Source organism: Barbus barbus (genome assembly GCF_936440315.1).
Source record: "Barbus barbus genome assembly, chromosome: 40".
NCBI lineage: Eukaryota > Metazoa > Chordata > Actinopteri > Cypriniformes > Cyprinidae > Barbus > Barbus barbus.
The window spans coordinates 3,495,175-3,513,752 of record NC_136718.1 but is presented as its reverse complement, the minus strand read 5'-3'; the positions used below and the strand labels follow the sequence as shown (position 1 = coordinate 3,513,752).

Here is an 18,578-nt window from a genome sequence, read left to right as displayed (position 1 = left end):
TGTAATGATATTAATAAAAACATTCTTCTTCTGTAGTTCCTGTGGTTGCCGAGCAACACACAAAGCTTTGAAAGTGGCTCAACCAATCAGAATCAAGGACCGGAACAAACCGTTTTATAAAATAATTTTGAAACTGATTTCATATATATTAAAATAATAATAATATATATATATATATATATATATATATATATATACAAAAATACAATTGCTTTAAAATTTTCAGTGGAAACAAAGCTGCAAAAGTGTACTGTCACTATATTGTTTGACCGGTTGATTCACCGTCTGAACGAACCGATTCATTACAAATGAATCGACACACGCGTTATCAGATTGACTCAGTTCTCAGGTGCAGTTAATTACGCTCATTATAGAGAAGAGCTGTGAAGTAGCTACACACGTCGAAGGGAGCTTGTATCGTTGTGGAAGTGATATTTTTATTCAAGCTGAAACGCACATGTTTTGAAGGAGATGATGGAGTTGAGCACAGGTCACAGGTGTTCATATGAGCAGATGTCTCTGGCTGAGATGCTGGAGGTTCAGGAGCATCCAGTGAGTGAGGAGCAGGCCTGGGCTCTGTGTTATCAGCTCTGCTGCAGACTCTCTCATCAGACACGGGAAGCAGTGTCTCCGGACCCGGCGGCGGTGCTGGTCTCCAGAGACGGCGGCGTCTCTCTGATCAAAGGTGAGAGCCTTATAGGTGTAAGGCTATATTTAACATTTTAACAGTAAACTCTTTAGGAATTACGTATATATTTAATTATTTGTGTTTAAAGAAATGCTGGATTTAATTATGAAAAAAATACTAATTTATAGTATGTGTTTCTGTACTTTAGTTAGTTTGTGTTAATTCTATAGTTGCTGTGGTGATATAACAACTGTAGTAATATAAACAAATTACCCAATACTGTACAAAATGTTTTACAACTATATTATACTACAATACACTACAGTTTACTGTAGTAAAAACTAAAGTATACTGCAGTATTTATTAGTTTGCTATAGTTAATACTACAGTAGGGGTAAGATGAGCCACTTTTTACTTCTGAGTCATGTTCCCTTATCTTGAGGACCACATAAGTACAATGAAAGTATATGAAGTAATTTCAGGATGTTTCCTATCATTTTAAATGATCAATGTATCTGACGTATAAGGATTTTCGACAGGCCAATTTTAAAATACAAAAATGCATGCACACACAAATTCATATTAAAATGTACAACTAAGTGATTTTAGTGTTTTTTTTTTCATCTAGATGAATTAGCCGTAGCCTTACAAAATGTAATGTAGTGCGACCATGATTTATATTAAAATTAAATAATTTCCTTAACATGCATAAAAAAAAAAGTTCTCAGTAATTAAAGTGTTTAGAAAAGTATTTGCATTTAATTTGAGTTTCTGTAAATAATGATCTCTTATTTTTGTTCTATAATTTCAGAGTTGCCTTAAATGTAGTTAACAAACATCAGTTTTATGCAATTTGCAGGAAAAATGTTTTAAAAATACCATTTAAGCATACTCTAGCAGTGATTCATATTTCAACCACAGAAATTAGATTTTATTTTTATTTTTTATATTTGGTCACACCACATGACATTTTCAAATTCAGTCAAAATTTACAAGCACAGAAGGTCACTATGAAATATATAATGAAAATAAATAATTGCAGAAATAACTTATTCATTGTTTTTTTTGAGGTCATACCACATGATATCCAAATGTGGTAACTACATACCAGCTGTTAAAAAGGTTTTTTTTTTTATTTTTATTTTTTTATTTGAAAGAGACTTATAAACCTGCTTGATGCTTCCATGGGTCCTTGGCAAATTGGTATATGATGCAAAGTCTTAACTTTGAATGGATTTCAACATAAAAGTCCCAAAATGGTAGTTTCTTGATGGTCGCACCACATGATGTCATAAAATGGAAATCAAAGTTTTGTATATTATGATGGAAATATAAATACAAATGCTTTGCAATTTTATACAGTATTACAAAACACTTTGGAAATTATGCCAAATAGTGCAGAAAATTAATCTGAATAAATTTAGGGTAATTTCAAAGATGTTTACAAAAAAAGTTATGGCCGGACAGTCGTGATATTTTGACACTTTGAATAACAGAAAAATTACAAGTAACTAATGTTTTTTGAAAAGTTAAAGTGAGTTCATACATGGGAGAGGCCCTTCATATATATATGCAACCTTTTCTATGCATTTAAACCTATTTTTAACTGAGAAAATGCAATCGGAAAGAGAATTTAGGCGTCACGTCAGTGACCCATCTATGACAGGGTTCTACAAATATGGCTTCTTATAAAGTGTTCCTTTTCCTTTTTCAAACAGTCTTATTTCTTTTCATAAAGCTAATGTAAACAACATAAAACCAACCAAATTAAAATTTCAATCTTTAATTGTTTGCATTTCTGAAACAATCTTTAACACCAAAGTTATAATCTCTCCCCCCCCCCCCCCCCCCCCCCCCCCAAAAAAAAGACTAAACAGAGTTTGAGTAAAAAAAATAAACCGAATTAGAATGAAGGAATAAATGTCACTGAAACTAATGAACAATATAGTCAAAAGATTCTTGGCATGGTAGCTTTTCTGCCATGTTGAACTGGCCATTTAGCGACTACAGGTGGAAAGATCTGATTATAATGTGATAAAGCATCTTCTGGTTCTTATCAGAGATGGATTTGGTGCACTTGTACACTGTCCCTATCAAATAAACTACAAATAATATGTATATATGATGAACTAAATCAGTTGTGTAATCACATTAAACTAGCAGTTTATGCTTCAGAGATTGAACTTAACTTCAGTGCCTTATGGTAGGATAAGATAAAATGCTGGCTCAATTTACCCCACAGCATTTGGCTCACTTTGCCCCATATCTGCCATTTTGGAAAAAAACTAGCTTGCTTACTAATTCAGGCTAATATTTAGCTAAATGATTTACATGGTTTTATACATTGCTAAATCACCTATATTCAACATTTTTAGACCTGGATAAATTTACTTTGATGTAACAGCCATTACATATGCTAAAATTTTACTTTAAAAACTGTTTTTGGCTTGCCAAAGTAATTGGGTGTCTTCCACTCCTCCCGTGTGTTTCTTTTCACAGTCTGGCAGAAATTATGGGTGGTTTCAAAATATGTTCACATGACAATAAAAGTGTACAGTTGGCAAGATAAAGGGGGTGGATCAACTTACCCACTGGCTCATGTTACCCACTCTCCCCTATGCTGTAGCATTCATTAACAAAGGGTTGTAAATACTATACAGTATAATACACTTTACTATGGTATTGTTCAAAAACACTATAGTATTTGCTATAAATTAATGTAGTATTTTTGTCATGTGGAAGCACAGTATTTGTGGTGCAGTCCATTCATTGCAAACAAATTAGTTTACAGTAATGTCCTTACATTTAAAGTCTGCGGGGCAAGCTGGACGGTCTAAAAGCAGAAATCAATATACATATTTCTATGAAAGCAATTACATTATTGTACGTAATTACGTTATGTAATTGCTTCTCTTTTTTTTTTTTTTTTTTTTTTTTTTTTTTTTTTTTCTCATATCCTTGCAGTGACATGAGTCAAAAATGACCTGATGTACCTTATGGTCGTTGCAGGGAATGTTATTTATTTGTCATTTTCATGTTGACACTGTCATTATTCACATTGTATTTTGTTTAATGTGTATTCCAGTGCAGTTCCTTGCCCCACTGACTTTTATTGTCTATAGTGTTAATTAAAAGAGATGGATTAAAATAATTTTCTGTGGCTGCATGGGGAAAAAAATAAGCATTTTTAAATACTTTTTAAACATGGATGTGATTTGGACGTAAAAACTGCACTGTTGTGTAGGTGAATCAGTTTGCTGTTTTTGATTTTTATTTTTTTTTAAACATACTAGTGTCTCTTAGATTTTTCTCATCAGAACAATAAAAACGAAGTGATTTTTAACCTCTCTTTCTGTAGGTCATTCATGTGTGATAGAGACAGAGGAACAGGTAGCTATTATATTTTCTTCAGGTACATAAATATGTCATTGATTCATGCATATGCCGTTGAGAGATGTCAATGTGTCTGTAGGCTGTGGAGTTTGTTGGCCGTCTTGTGTACTTGAGTCTGGACTGGGGTCTGGAGACACAGGTAGAGCGTGAATTAAGCGAGACCTTGGAGATCTTGGTGTGTCGGATGACCAAAGTGAACCTCGGCCACTGTCAGCCCATCTGCAGCATCGCTGATGTCATCCATGTACTGAAGTCCCTCATCTGCTGCATGCACTGAAGCTGAATAAGCCTTGGTGTGAATGCATTAAAGTGAGTGCTTTAAGGCAGGATGTGGCCTGATCCTGGCTTCTGTCAACTGTTTTCCGCACAGGTCTGTGAGGAGCGCCTGTACAATCCGAGTCATGCAGCTAAACACTACAGGAGTGTGTGTTCCAGTCTGTTCTCGCGCACTGTTGAGTTGTGTCAGTATCTGCAGATCGTTCAGCAGTCCAGGAAGGTGAGAGAACTCAATGCATCCTAATACAAACCTCTGTGCAGTTTTGGTATGGAAGTAAAATGGATAGTGAATTCATGTTGACTTTAAGATTATTGAAAAGGTAGTTTTTAATCAGTTGAACAACTACTTAAACTCATGGATACCTGGACAATTTTCAATCTGGTTTCCGAGCGCATCACAGCACTCATTAAGATAATCAATGATATTCGCTTTAATTCTGATTCTTTGCAAAATATCAGTGCTGGTACTACTAGATCTTAGTGCTGCATTTGACACTGTCGATCATAACATACCTCTAGAGAGACTGGAGAACTGGGTCGGGCTTTCTGGGATGGCACTCAAATGGTTCAGGTCATACTTAGAAGGGAGAGGTTATTATGTGAGTATAGGAGAGCATAAGTCTAAGTGGACGTCTATGACAAGGCTCAATTCTTGCACCGCTCTTGTTTAGCTTGTATATGCGCCCACAAAGTCAAATAATGAGAGAGGCAATTTGGTTCTATCACAGCTATGCTGCTGATACCCAGATTTACCTAGCCTTATCTCTAAATGACTACAGCCCCATGGACTCCCTCTGCCAATGCATTGATGAAATTAACAGTTGGATGTGCCAGAACTTTCTTCAGTTAAACAAGGAGAAAACTGAAGTCATTGCATTTGGAAACAAAGATGAAGTTCTCAAGGTGAATGCATACCTTGACTCAAGGGGTCAAACAACTAAAAATCAAGTCAGAAATCTTGGTGTGATTCTGGAGACAGACCTTAGTTTCAGTAGTCATGTCAAAGCAGTAACTAAATCAGCATACTATCATCTCAAAAACATTGCAAGAATTAGATGTTTTGTTTCCGGTCAAGACTTGGAGAAACTTGTTCATGCCTTTATCACCAGCAGGGTGGATTCCTGTAATGGTCTCCTCACCGGCCTTCCCAAGAAGACATTAGACAACTGCAGCTCATCCAGAACGCTGCTGCCAGGATTCTGACTAGAACCAGAAAATCTGAGCATATCACACCAGTCCTCAGGTCCTTACACTGGCTTCCAGTTACATTTAGGATTGATTTTAAAGTACTTTTACTCGTTTATAAGTCACTCAATGGCCCAGGACCTAAATATATTGCTGATATGCTCACTGAATATAAACCGAACAGACCACTCAGATCATTAGGATCGAGTCCGTTAGAAACGCCAAGGGTTCACACAAAACAAGGGAAGTCCCTTTTTAGCTTTTATGCCTCCAGCAGTTGAAACCAGCTTCCAGAAGAAATCAGATGTGCTAAAACATTAGCCACATTTAAATCCAGACTCAAAACTCATGTGTTTAGCTGTGCGTTTGTTGAATGAGCACTGTGCTACGTCCGAACTGACTGCACTGTATTTTGTGTAATCATCTTTAATCTTTATTAATTGTTCTAAATTTAAACGTTTTTAAATTTCTGGTTTTATTGTTTTTTTTATTTTTTATTTTGTGTGCTATATAAATAAACTTGCCTTGCCTTTAAGACACATCTCGTTTTTGTTCTTAGTCCTTTTGTTTCGGACTAAAAGAAACTTTGTTTTTAGTCCTGGTTTGCTGATCAGTCTCACTGTAACTTTTACACCAAACCTAAAGATGCATTATACTACTTTTTTTGTTAAAACTCTCAACAGAGTCTGCAGAAGCTATTTGAATCAGAGACCCAACTGGTTGCACGAGTGGCCACAGACTGGGTAAGCAGCACCGCCATCATCACAAAAAATAAATAAAATTCCACTTTCAAAGATGTCATTGTGCATTTCAACTTTTTAATCTAAACCGAAAGGTCTTTAACTTAATGTTTTGCATTGTGACCGTTTTCATGACAATTTGAAATTCAGTATGAAAATTTGGCGTTTAAGTACACTTACACTGGCGACTTTAGTGAAGGCTTGTTTGTGAAGGCTTGATTAAGGCTTACATGTGAAGTTTCTTGCTCTGTATAAACGGTCTCATTACTGTAATGGATTTCTTTGTCTAAACCATATCTGTCTGACCTACTGTACTCCGGTCTCTCAGATCTTCTGAGCTTGTTTTTTGTCCATTCCTCGTTATCGGCTGTCCACTGTAGGTGGTAGGTCATTCAGTGTCAACGCTCTGAAATTATGGAATTCACTACCCCTTACACTTCGTAACTTATCTTTGTCTACCTTGAAGACTCAGCTAAAAACGTTTGTTTAATTTGAATTTTGGATAATGTGGCTTTATTTGGTTTATATGTTTGTAATGTCTTTTGGGTATGTAAATGTTTTGTATAGCACTATGTAAAGTGACCTTGAGCAATGGAAAGGCGCTATATAAATAAAACTTCTAAACATGATTACTTTTTATTAAAACCAATATGAATTAAATTCAGTGCATAAATGTACACAACTGTACTTGTATGGTGCCCAGATTAACAGTCTGGAGAAGTTGACTCTAATCTTCAGACTGGCTCTTTAGTGACTTAGAGTTGACCGATTTCATAGAAAATCGCATAGTGTGTGTGATGGTCACAGACTTTCATTTAAAAAAAAAAAAGTTAAGCTTCAGGCTCTGAATCCATCAGGTCGGATGATATTAATCTCGTGATATTTTGAGCTGATTTTGCAACACGTTGATTTCATTAATTTAGTGGGGGTTTTTGTTGTTGTGATTGGAACAACTTTAAAGTCTGGTAGTGTGTGAGATCCTCTGCTGTTTTGTGTATGATGGCCAGTTTTTCCTTGGTTACTATTCACAAAGTTGGTAAGTGTATGAAGCCTAGTTTTTTTAAATCTGTTCACCATCAGTCATTCTATACCATCAATCGGATTGTATCCTGGATATTTCTTGCTAGCTTTCATGATAAACGTGTCGTAGTGAGTCCTATATTTGTTTAGTTGCTGGTATTGTTCGCACTGCAGGTGTCCTCATGGAGGGATCTGGTGGATGAGTTGAGCAGAGGTGTGCTGCTGCAGCCGCTAGCGAGGAGACTGACTATCAGCAAATGCCCACAGCCTGCGGAGACCCCTCCGTTCAACCAGCTGCTGCGGGACATCCAGTGCAGACGCTACACACTGCGGAAAGTTCAGCTAACTGTACAGTCAGGCTTTGTTTTTCTTTCATTGCGTGTTTTTATGTCAATATATTCTTTGATTTCACTGTAGTTTTATTGGATTGGTGTCAGTTATTTGAATGTGTATTCTTGCATCCATAGGATGTAGGAGATGGCCAAAAAAAACTAGACCCTCACCAGACTCTTCTAGAGTTCATCCGCTCACGGCCAAAGTTGAGACCGGTGAGAATTTGCCAAGCCAACTTGGCAGGAAAAACAAAGGTCTTAACTTGACACTGTGTGATCATGTCTTATTGTGCCAATTCATCAGTGTATGTTATTTTCTAAGTTTGCCATCATAATTTCTCATCAACGTATAGAAAAACTATTTCCTTTTTTGGCTCATGTCACAAACCCTCTCCCTGTCATATAAAGACACTTTGGCCATCTGATCCATTCTCTCTGGATTGCCTGTTCAATTTTAAATGAAGGTTTATTTGTCCAAGATCACATTCATAAATAGCACAGGTATATTTGTAGCAATAGCCACTGTATGGGTCAAAATTATCCATTTTCTTTTTATGCCAAAAATCATTAGGATATTAAGTAAAGATCATGTTTCATGAAGACATCTTGTAAATTTCCTACCTTAAATATATCAAACTTCATTTTTGATTAGTAATATGCATTGCTAAGAACTTCTTTTGGACAACTTTAAAGGCGATTTTCTCAATAATTAGATTTTTTTGCGCCTTCAGATTCCAGATTTTCAAATAGTTGTATCTCGGCCAAATATTGCCCTAATCAACCTTACATCAATGAAAAGTTTATTTATTCAGATTCAAAAAACTTAAATTGAAGAAATTGACCCTTTTGACTGGTTTTGTGGTCCAGGGTCACATTTGTCAACTAACAGGTTTTGGCTTCCATGTCCATAGATTTCTTCTTCATTTCCTCTTCCTCAGGCGTCCGAGCGTAGTATACGCCTGAAGCCCAAAGAGCAGATCAGTCTGCATGAGTTGCTGATGGAGGAGATTCGCTCGACTGACCACTGCAAGCGTCTGGCACACAACACCGAGATGAACTATAAACGTACAGAAACCTTTTAGTCCACAACTCTGTCCTTTAATGTTACTACTTTGTTCACAAAGGAATTGTAAATTTATTTGAGCAATATCATGTCGTTTTTTTTTTTTTCCTGTAAGCTCTGAATTTGGTAAATCACTGACAGTTTTGTTTGCTTTAAGCCGCAGATGGCTTGGTGATTAATGAAGCGGCTGAAGAGCGTTCTCCTCACAGGATACGCTCTAATGTATACGTCCTCTTCAGATTTCAAGCAGCACTTTAAACAGATTATTGCAGTTTATAAGTTTTTTTTCTCGACTGTGCAGGAAGCTGTTGGTTCAGGAAGTGATGCGCAGGATGCCAGCTTTACAGGTCAGATCTTGACTTTAGTTGCTTTGAATACTGTAAATGAGGAAACCTGAACAAGATCACGTCTGTCACATTGACTTCCAAGTAAATGATTATAAAGAGCATTTTAATGAGAGATTGCATGAATCCACTAACAGGTGTTATAAGTTAATACCGTAGTGAGAATTTGAGGATTAACGGGTTGATTTTTAAAGTGTCCATTTTGTTTTCTTTGGTTTTGAAGTGACGTGATCTGAAATTGAAAGGTGTTTCCTTTAAATGTGGTGGGGATTTTCCCACAAAAACATGGATGCATCTCATCTATCCATATTAACAGGAAAGCGCCGGACCAGATCTTTTGCTTGCAACCGGGATCTCTTCAAAGTGGTGCGTCGCTTTGTCTATAATGTTATATGTACTGAAGCCTGCAGTAGTGTCTGTGGTGGGACACCAATTTCTCAGTGCACTTTTTATATCAACAATGCCTCAAATATGTCTAACTTTTTTTTTTTTTTTTTTTTAAAGGGGTCATGAACTGCCTCCCTTTTTGTACTGTTATTTTGAATTTAAGATTTTTTTTTTTTTTTCAAAATATGAAGTAATGGGCCATTTTCTGTCCAGTTTTTGACTCCCCTCATCAGAACGCTCTGTTTGAATAGCAGTGGGCGTTTACTTCCCAGTCTACAATCCACCAGGCCTATGATTGGCTAATAGTTGTGTGTTTGACAGTGTACATCCTTCACAGATGGACGCTGCTGTCATTTTAGGTTAAAAACGCATAAATACTCCTATCAAGCGTGCTGTAATAAAGCAATAGTGATCACATAATTTAAAACCGTTACACTTGTATTGCCACATTACTGTCGGATCCAATATATTTGCAGAGCATCGTCTTTTAGTTTCAATCTTCGAAATGTTCCTTGTTTGTAAACGAATCAGTAAAATGAAGTGAATAAAGGAGCAAGTTCTTACTCGCGCTGTCTGGATCCTCATTAAAAATAAAGTTGGGATGAGAAGGAAGGCGATGCAAACACTGGTTTTCCACAACTTGGCACTGAACAGCATCTCTATTTAATTTATTTATTCCGTGTAGACTTGCATGTTCGCCACTCGTAAATGATGCATGTAGAATTGGTGGGCAGGGCTAACAGGCAGGGATGTAGAATTGGTGGGCGGGGCTAACAGGCAGGGATGTAGAATTGGTGGGCGGGGCTAACAGACAGTAGGCTTGTCTGAGATGAGCAAAATCTGCGAGATGCATGCCAGTTAGAAAAGTGTCCGAGTTGCGTCCAACTTGCTCTGTCATCCTGACGTGTGCCAAAAAACTCTCGCAACAGTGAGGTGGATTGGTGTCGGATTGAGCAGTCGAGCGCAGTTGCTCTCCACCGACTGCTCTGATCAAAATCATGATGGGAAACGACTGGCTGACGACACAGCTTAATGCTCATTGGTTCAGACAACCGTGATGTTTGCTAAAATGTTTGATTTTGTTTTATCTGATTTCATGCGAGTGTGTATAAATTATGCATGAATATTCCCAAACACTGACAGTGCGATCTCTGTGTGAGATATGTGACTCATATTTCTATAAAAATCTAAAATACATGTTTGTATTAAAGTAAAAATAGATGATAAATATGCCTTTCGTGTACGACTAGGCTTATTTATTTTCCATTTTTACTTTAATAAAAACATATATTTTAGATTTTTATAGAAAGTCACATATCAGTGGGTGGGGCTAAACAGCAGCAATGTAGAAGCAGGCATTGATCATCTGTGGAGGCGGTGCTTATCCACACTATTACATCATAGCTGTACATTCCACAAGTTGTTTTGTCAGACTGGCTTTAATATAAGCTGTTTTTAGAGTAATGAGAGTTGAGTTCTGAAACTTGGATGTTTTTATAACTCAATGACCTCTTAAATTACAAAAGATCAAGGGATTTTTTGGTTTCTCAGTTCATGACCCTTTCACACTTCTCATTTTTCTGATTATAAACTCCTAGGACACACAGATTGTTAAACTCAGACCAGTATTCTGAAACCTGTTACCTGAACATTTTCAGTGAAAATGATCAGCAAATACAAGTCAAGCAGAGTCCTGGTTTGACATTTGAATACTGTATTGTGATTTTAGACGGATAATCATGAATGTGTTCACACTTGACTTTAGTTCATCTACACTGGTTATTATAAAAACTGTCTGTTAACTCTTCTATGCACAGTTCACTCACAACTGTACTTCCGTCACTTACTCATTCTCATATTTTGAAGTCACATTAGGATAAAGACATAGTGTTGTTAGTTTTGAATAATTAAGGAAAGATTTCAGCCATGTGTCTACAGTAAAAATCTTACGGTTCAAAACCTTTTGACTGGTAATGTTTTTTTAAAGTATCTCCTGCTCACCAAGCCTGCATTTATTTGATCCAAAGTACAGCAAAAACAGTCAAATTGAAATATTTTTTTAGTTTAACTGCTTTCTATTTGAATATATTTTAAAATGTAATTTATTCCTGTGATTTCAAAGCTGAATTTTTAGCATCATGACTGGTAGTGTACATGGAGTAAAAAGTATTGTTTACGTTGTGTTAATTACCTTGTAAATGTAGAAATGCACATTTAACTTCAGCAGAACTCAAGTGCAGATCCCCAAAATGTGTATAGTAGAGAAGTGCTATTACTCGAATACTGTATCTCTGTACTGTTGATCTCTTCCTGTTGAAGGTGAAGAGCAGTAACGGGAGGTCTGTTCTCACGACGATCGTTGACGTCATGAAAATGCACAGTTCTGAGGAGAAAGGAGATGTGAAGGATATGTCGTGTGCGAGATATGAGGACTGGCGGGTGAGAATTCCTCCGATCCTGATTCAGGAGCTCAAAATATGTCATCTAAAAGTCTGTTGTTCTCAGGTTTGTTCTTGCTGTGCAATGAGGAGCCTGTATTTCACGTGGCATAACGTCTGCTCTGTGTGTCGGAGGTCAGATCACGCGTTTCTCTGATTCTGCGCATGATGAAACTGTTTTGTGACGTCTATGCTGTGTGTTTGCAGGGTTGTGTGTCCCGGGTGTTGTCTAGAGGTAGGCTGGAGTCTCCTGTATTGAATCTTTAGTAGTCATTAATGCCGTCTGGCGGTTCATTTGCATGTGTTCTCTGTATCAGATGCGTCTGCCCTCCAAGCGCTGCGTGAACCTTCCTCTGAGCTTCTTCAAGCAAATCGTGATGAAAGATGGCGAGCAAAGCCAGAGAAACTTCTGGAGCGAGCGCTGGACCTGGAATTCAGTCTGGTGAGTGGACTATATCAGCTGAACCAATTACCAAAGATTTTGCTTGAAATGATAACCGAAAAACAGAAGAATCGACTGATCTAGTAAGTACACAAAATCAGTCAAAAACCTAAGCAAGAGGAAACTGTTGGCCTTTCTTTAACAGTAAACTTCTCCATTCATGGACCTTCTGATGTAAACATTGCAATAGCTTCAAGACATCAAGCTCCAATCTGGTATATGAAATGCAGTACTTTGCAGTGTTATCTTTTAATTTGTTCATTTTTTTTTTGTGGTGAGCTCTGCTGTGGCATGAATTTCCCTTTGGGATTCAATAAATCAAGTAAGATAACTTATTTTATTTAAACAATTGTTGGCTATAATGAGCACTTCTAAAGAAGTACTGAATTTTAGTTTGTGAGGTTTGTGGCATCAAGTCTTTGGACAGTATTCAGAATTTGAAATTTTGTTCCAACGTTTTTTTTGGGTTTTTTTTTTTTTTTTTGTTTACTGAAGAACGTAATTTGAGTCTTGAATATTCTGAAATCAGAAAATGAATCATGGTTAATTTAATATTAACACTCCCAGTTTCTGTAAATAAAGTTTAAAAACCAGAAGCTTTGTCATAATTACAGCAGAAATATTAAATAAAATATCTTCAAATATTGTGTTGGCCAATGTGGGGCCTTCAAGTGACAAAGGTTGAGAATCACTGCTTCTAGTCATGTCTGAATACTCCTTCACAACCTAAACACACACAATACTGCCATGCATCTCGTGAGTTTAGCCAGATCCAGGGATGCAAACTCATCATAGGTGAAAAAGGTGACAGACACGCAAGCAAAAAATCAAAACACTTATACAGTTGTGCAGTAAAATTCACTTTAAAGATTCACTTTTAATTCATGGAGATGACATGGAAAAAAAATGTGCCAAAAATCCTGGTGAAAAACAAAGACTTTTAAGATGAAAATTACATGGAATTACCATTATATCCAGTAGATGGCAGCAGAGGATCGCTCATTAGCTCAGTTGCCGTTTTCACATCTTGCTTTTGGATTTATTATAAAATGACTATTATAAATTAGTACTGTACAGAAGTAGTAGTAGAAGTACAATTAAATAATAATGCATTAAATATTTGGAAATATTGTTTATTTAAGCTACATTTTAAAGGACACATCAAAAAAAGTGCTTTGTTTTATATTTAACTGTAGAAGCTGCTAAATATATTCAGCCAACACACGATGATGTTGTAGATTTATTACCCTGAATTTAATCTGCATCACTTTAGCTCTATTTCTCTCTCGCTCTCTCTCTCTTATTATAATAGGTCGCTCTGCGAGCGTGTAGAACTACTAAACTTGTGTGAAAACTAAAATTAGTTCAGAGCAGATTCTGACTCACCTACAGAAAACGCCTCTGATTGGCCATTGCTTTCAACAGAGCTGCTGGAGATGCCTGTGATTGGCTACAATACTCAACGTGGCAAAAACACGTAAATAAAACTTGTGAAAAAGGAGTTTGCATCTATGCAGATCAGTCGAGACGAATACATCTCCCAGTTTTCCACTTCTTTCTCTTAATATGGCCATTTTCTAGAAAATGAGACATATGACTGCAGTGTCTCGACAGATGATTTCATCATTTGTCAAATGATAATGTATACGATTGGCTCCAGCTGTGTGTCAGTTATCGGTGAGACAAGCTTTGTTTGTCTGCTCTGTCAGGATTCCTCTGGTTCTGGTGTCGCGTGGCTCCAGCTCCACATCCCTTCACACTCTGGCCATGCGCGACTGGTACAGTCAGGACATCTGTGTGCGCTGCCAGAAGGATCTACTGCAGGCGTGTGACTCGCTGCCGTCCCGCTGTCCCGTCACAGACTCTCAGGAGATCTGAACGCCTCCGTCCTTTTATCTGCTCCTTTTATTTATCTATCAGTGGTGTTTGTGTGTTTTCCTTGTTGGGTTGGTTGATCACAGTGTGGCACCATGTTGGTTCTAGACATTTGTTTTTCACCAGTTGCAGAGTTAGTTTTAAGGTTTTACATTATGAACAAATTAAATAAATGTGCTGAATTTTTACTAATGTTTGTATGCATATGGAGCACAGTGATGATGGCCTTCGCTGCAGTTTAAAGAAATATCAAAGGCAAGCCCACAGTGATGTTTCGCAATGGTTTAAAAATAGCTAAAATAGTCCTCAACTACTTCAATAAAAGAATAAGATAAATGATACTAATTCCAGTGAATGTTTTGGTGTAGGATTATTTGGGAGTGTCACATTTCAATTAGATGATCCAAATCTTTTTATGCCATTTTGTCATGGAGGTCTTCTGAGATTTCATGCAAATCTGACCAACGGCAGAAGAGTTTGGGGAGGTTTTTTTTTTTTTCTTTTTTTTTTTTTTATTTGAAAACATTTGTAGACAAATGAAAAATATTTCAGAGGACAATAATTTGTAACCTTAATGGTTGTAGAGTTTTGAGCTAGTAGTGAAATTTAGTGAATTTATTTTTAAACCGAAAAGTTGTAAAGTTCTGTCTGATTGGGATGTAAAAACAAAATCAACCTTGGATACCAATTCACCAAACCAGTGGAGCATGTTGCTTGGTTTGGTTTAGTGTTTGCGTTGTTTAACTGCATGTGTACACTGAAACCCATAAATTTGATTTTATTCATAAAGTTTTATTAGACTTTAGTGTTAGTAAATATTTCCTTTTTAACCATTTAAAATTTCCCTTTTTTAATTAGGTTAGGTACCTATGCCTGACTTTACTGAAGAATAAACAAAAGGAGCATTTAGCAGTGGATTGTCTGAAAGTAATGCCTAATGTGTCTCTTCATACAGTCGTAAACTCCTAATTAAGCAATACATTACTCGATGTTGAAATAGTGTTTTTATACAACATAAGGTGTATTGTTTACATGAAGCAGAGGTATAGCGTCATATAAACTGATAATACCCAGTTGAACATTTCATAAGCTGTCACACAAATCAAAAAATTATATTAATTTATTTGGTTAATGATCTCTGGAATCCAAACAAAAATGTATAATGTAAATATAAGCTACAGTTATATAATAAAGCAAGCTTTTGTTTAAAACCCTGCATAAGTTACTGAGGCCAAAAGAGTCTCTACTGACATCTATGCACTATGAACACTGCTTCATATTCAAAGCGCAATGGTATAATGTGAAGAGTGTAGGTGAGTCTGTCTTTGGAAACAAAAAATAACACAAAATAAAAGTTACTAGCAAGGGTGCCCCCTGTTTCCCAGTCTATCTTTGGAAACAGTAAAAAAAAAATGGTAGTTACTTCCTAACCCTAACCCACCTGTTGGATAGATGTTGCTGAGAGGCCAGGAAGGAGCTAAGAAGGCTCAGTAGAGTAATTTCCAGTTACTCGTGTTTATTAGAGACGTGCCGCCAACCAGTGATGATTTAAGAGTGATGTTCAATAACAAAAAATAAATAAAAATTCACTGAAACTACAAAACAAAGAAAAATGCTGTCAGCAGCAAAATCTACAGCTCAAATCAGTTGCAGGGGCACTTCTGTCAGTTTGAACATCTCACAGCAGACATGTACTTCAAGTCAAACCGCTTCAGCTTTCTGCCCCCACCCCAAGATCGGAAACCAGTGTGTAAATCCATCGAGCACTGCAGATGGCGTCGGGCACCACTTCAAACAAGCCAGGCAGTTGATCTTAACATAATGGAAACTTGTCGTCCTGGCCGAACAATCCCGACAACGGCATATGCTGCAGAACCTGCCATCAAAATCCGGATCAACGGCAAGTAATCCTTTTCAAAACAAATACTCCTGATTCACAAAGTCTATATTGCAGGTGATTTCGGCCACTCACGGCTCTTACTTGGCTTCGGTCTCACTCACTTCCGCTCACTACGTCACACCACCCCTGTTTCTCAACACCACTCCTTTATATCCAATCAGAATTTCTTCACACATTTGTATCTTCATCCTGATTGGCTCATACTCCACCTTGTGCGGTTCTCTTAGAATCTGTCACACTGTACAGGATAGCGATCTTGTCCTTCGTCTCGCAACAGTACAGCACCTAGTCCAAGCTCAGACGCATCTGTCTGGACTACAAAAGGAAGGTCAAAATCAGGGCTTTGCAAGACCAGGGATTTACACAAGCAGGACATTACGTCTTGAAAAGCTTGCTCACACTCTGGTGTCCACTTGAGTCTTACAGGACTACTTTTCAGAGTTAGATCAGTTAGTACTGCAGCTCTGCTGGTGAAATTGGGAACAAATCTTCTGTACCAGCCGATTACTGTGCCACTTTTCTTTGTTGTTGGAGGTGCACATGGCAAGATAGCTTGCACCTTATCTACCTGTGGTCTGATGGATCCTCCGCCCCAAAACATAGTCTAAGTAGGTAACTTCTGGCTTGGCAATCTGGCACTTTTTTTGCATTGACGACTAGACCAGCCCGTTGGATTCTATCAAGCACTTCAGCAAGGTTCCCCAGATGTTCCTCCCAAGTGGCGCTGAAGATGACGATGTCGTTGATATAAGCTGCAGCATGAGCTGTCCAATCCTCTGAGAACTTGAAATAACAACAAGGCGCTGAAATGTAGCTGCTGCCCCGTGCAGGCCAAACGGCATAAACCAGAAATGATATAGCCCTGAAGGAGCACGAAAAGCAGTCAGTTCTTTAGTAGATTCAGTCAAAGGCACTAGCCAGTATCCTTTGCATAAGTCGAGCATTGTTAAAGGGGTCATCGGATGCCCATTTTCCACAAGTTGATATGATTCTTTAGAGTCTTAATGAAAAGTCTATACTATACTTTGGTTAAAATTTCTCAATGGTAGTGTAAAAAAAACCCTGTACCCTGTAAAAATCAGCTGTTTTCAGCAAGCTGTTTTTTAGTCCATGCCGCTTTAAATGCTAATGAGCTTTGCTGACCCCGCCCCTCTCTTCTGTGGGGTGATGAGAAGATTGTAAACTTCAGCTGCGAGACTGGCTAACTAACACATTATTAGAAAAGGCGATTTGCAAAGATTAATAAAAAACCCTTATACTCAATTTTTCTGTAGGTGAGGCTAGATCACGAATGATTTGTGCAAATGTAGACGCATTAAGGCAGATCGGGGATCGGCGAATTTCCTTCAAAATTAAAGTAAACGTTAATCCTCTGTGTCTTCAGCGGCTCAGTTGTCGGGAGTAAATGACGACTGCTTTTCATTATTACATCCAACAACGAAGCACCTCAATTGCACCGGAGTCGACTCGATGGCAGACTGATGACAGCTCACTCAGGGCGGGTCTAAGGTAAGATGGCCTTGTCAATCAACTATCGTGGGAGGGGCCTGTGCAGAACTACGTCATTCTGACAGGACTCTCAGAACAGCCTGATTTGAGAGAGGGGAATTTAAAACGGGGATTTAAAAGAAGGATATTTTATCAATATAGGATGGATGTGTACACACACTTCCAAAACACGTTTATGTTCAAAGAACTTGTAAAGTGAATTTTGCATCCGATGGCTTTAAATACTTGGCTTTGCCTAGACGCTCAACTTTTAGTTCCTCCTTTAAGGCAGGAACTAGACGGGCAGGCACTCTACAATGTGTTTGTCTGATGGGCTATGTTTTAAGAAGGCTAATGTTATGCTGCAGAAGATTTGTTTTACCTGGCTTGTCACTGAACAAACCCTCTGGTACATGTTTTTGGAATTCTCTCTGCTGCTTGGTTGTCAAGTGATCAACTGCTGGGAAGGTAAGCGCTTCTTCATCCACAGGGAAGTACTCCTCTACTTCCTCCTCTTCATCCACTTTCCTTGCCCACAACGGTTCAGACCAAGAGAATTTTCTCTCATGCCAGGGTCGTAGGAGGTTGATATGAAACACTTGATACTACTTTTGCCGATCATGTAGAAGGATCTCATAATTGGTAGAACTCAATTTTTCGCACCACTTCATATTGCCCCTGCCATTTGGCAAATAAACTGCTGTCAGATGTGGACAGCAGGAGTGGGACTTTCTGAATGCCCCAACTGCAATACCTTGAGTCTCATTAGTTCTGGAACCACTAACCTCCCTCCCTCAGCACTGAACATACAGTCTGTCATCTTTAATTACAAAATTATTTTTCTGCTGTAACATTGATTGAGGTCACACTCTCTGCCTTTTCAAACAATGATTTTAGTGTTTTGTCCTGCCTCTGCAGCTGCAATATATCATGTGTAATATGTTCATTTATTTAATCAGTACCAGGTTTACGCAACTCTTCAATCACTTTTGTGCCCTCCACTTTTCTCTGCTGCCTCTCACGTCTAGACGACTTTACTTTAGGATGCACATCAAAGGTAAGTCTTG

General features: G+C 37.7%; 1 protein-coding gene across 1 annotated transcript; it reads left to right on the top strand.

Annotated features, from left to right (window-relative positions):
* Positions 1-513: 513 nt before the first annotated feature.
* LOC306860050 (protein spire homolog 2) lies at positions 514-14,126 on the top strand (the record flags this gene model as incomplete). Its single annotated transcript, XM_079401584.1, has 14 exons — positions 514-685; positions 3,987-4,018; positions 4,101-4,265; positions 4,392-4,517; positions 6,166-6,225; positions 7,417-7,584; positions 7,710-7,790; positions 8,513-8,639; positions 8,795-8,859; positions 11,688-11,807; positions 11,874-11,941; positions 12,014-12,041; positions 12,124-12,248; positions 13,958-14,126. 14 exons carry the CDS (start codon positions 514-516, stop codon positions 14,124-14,126), a joined length of 1,506 nt encoding a protein of 501 aa, XP_079257710.1.
* Between the last annotated feature and the right edge of the window lie 4,452 nt (positions 14,127-18,578).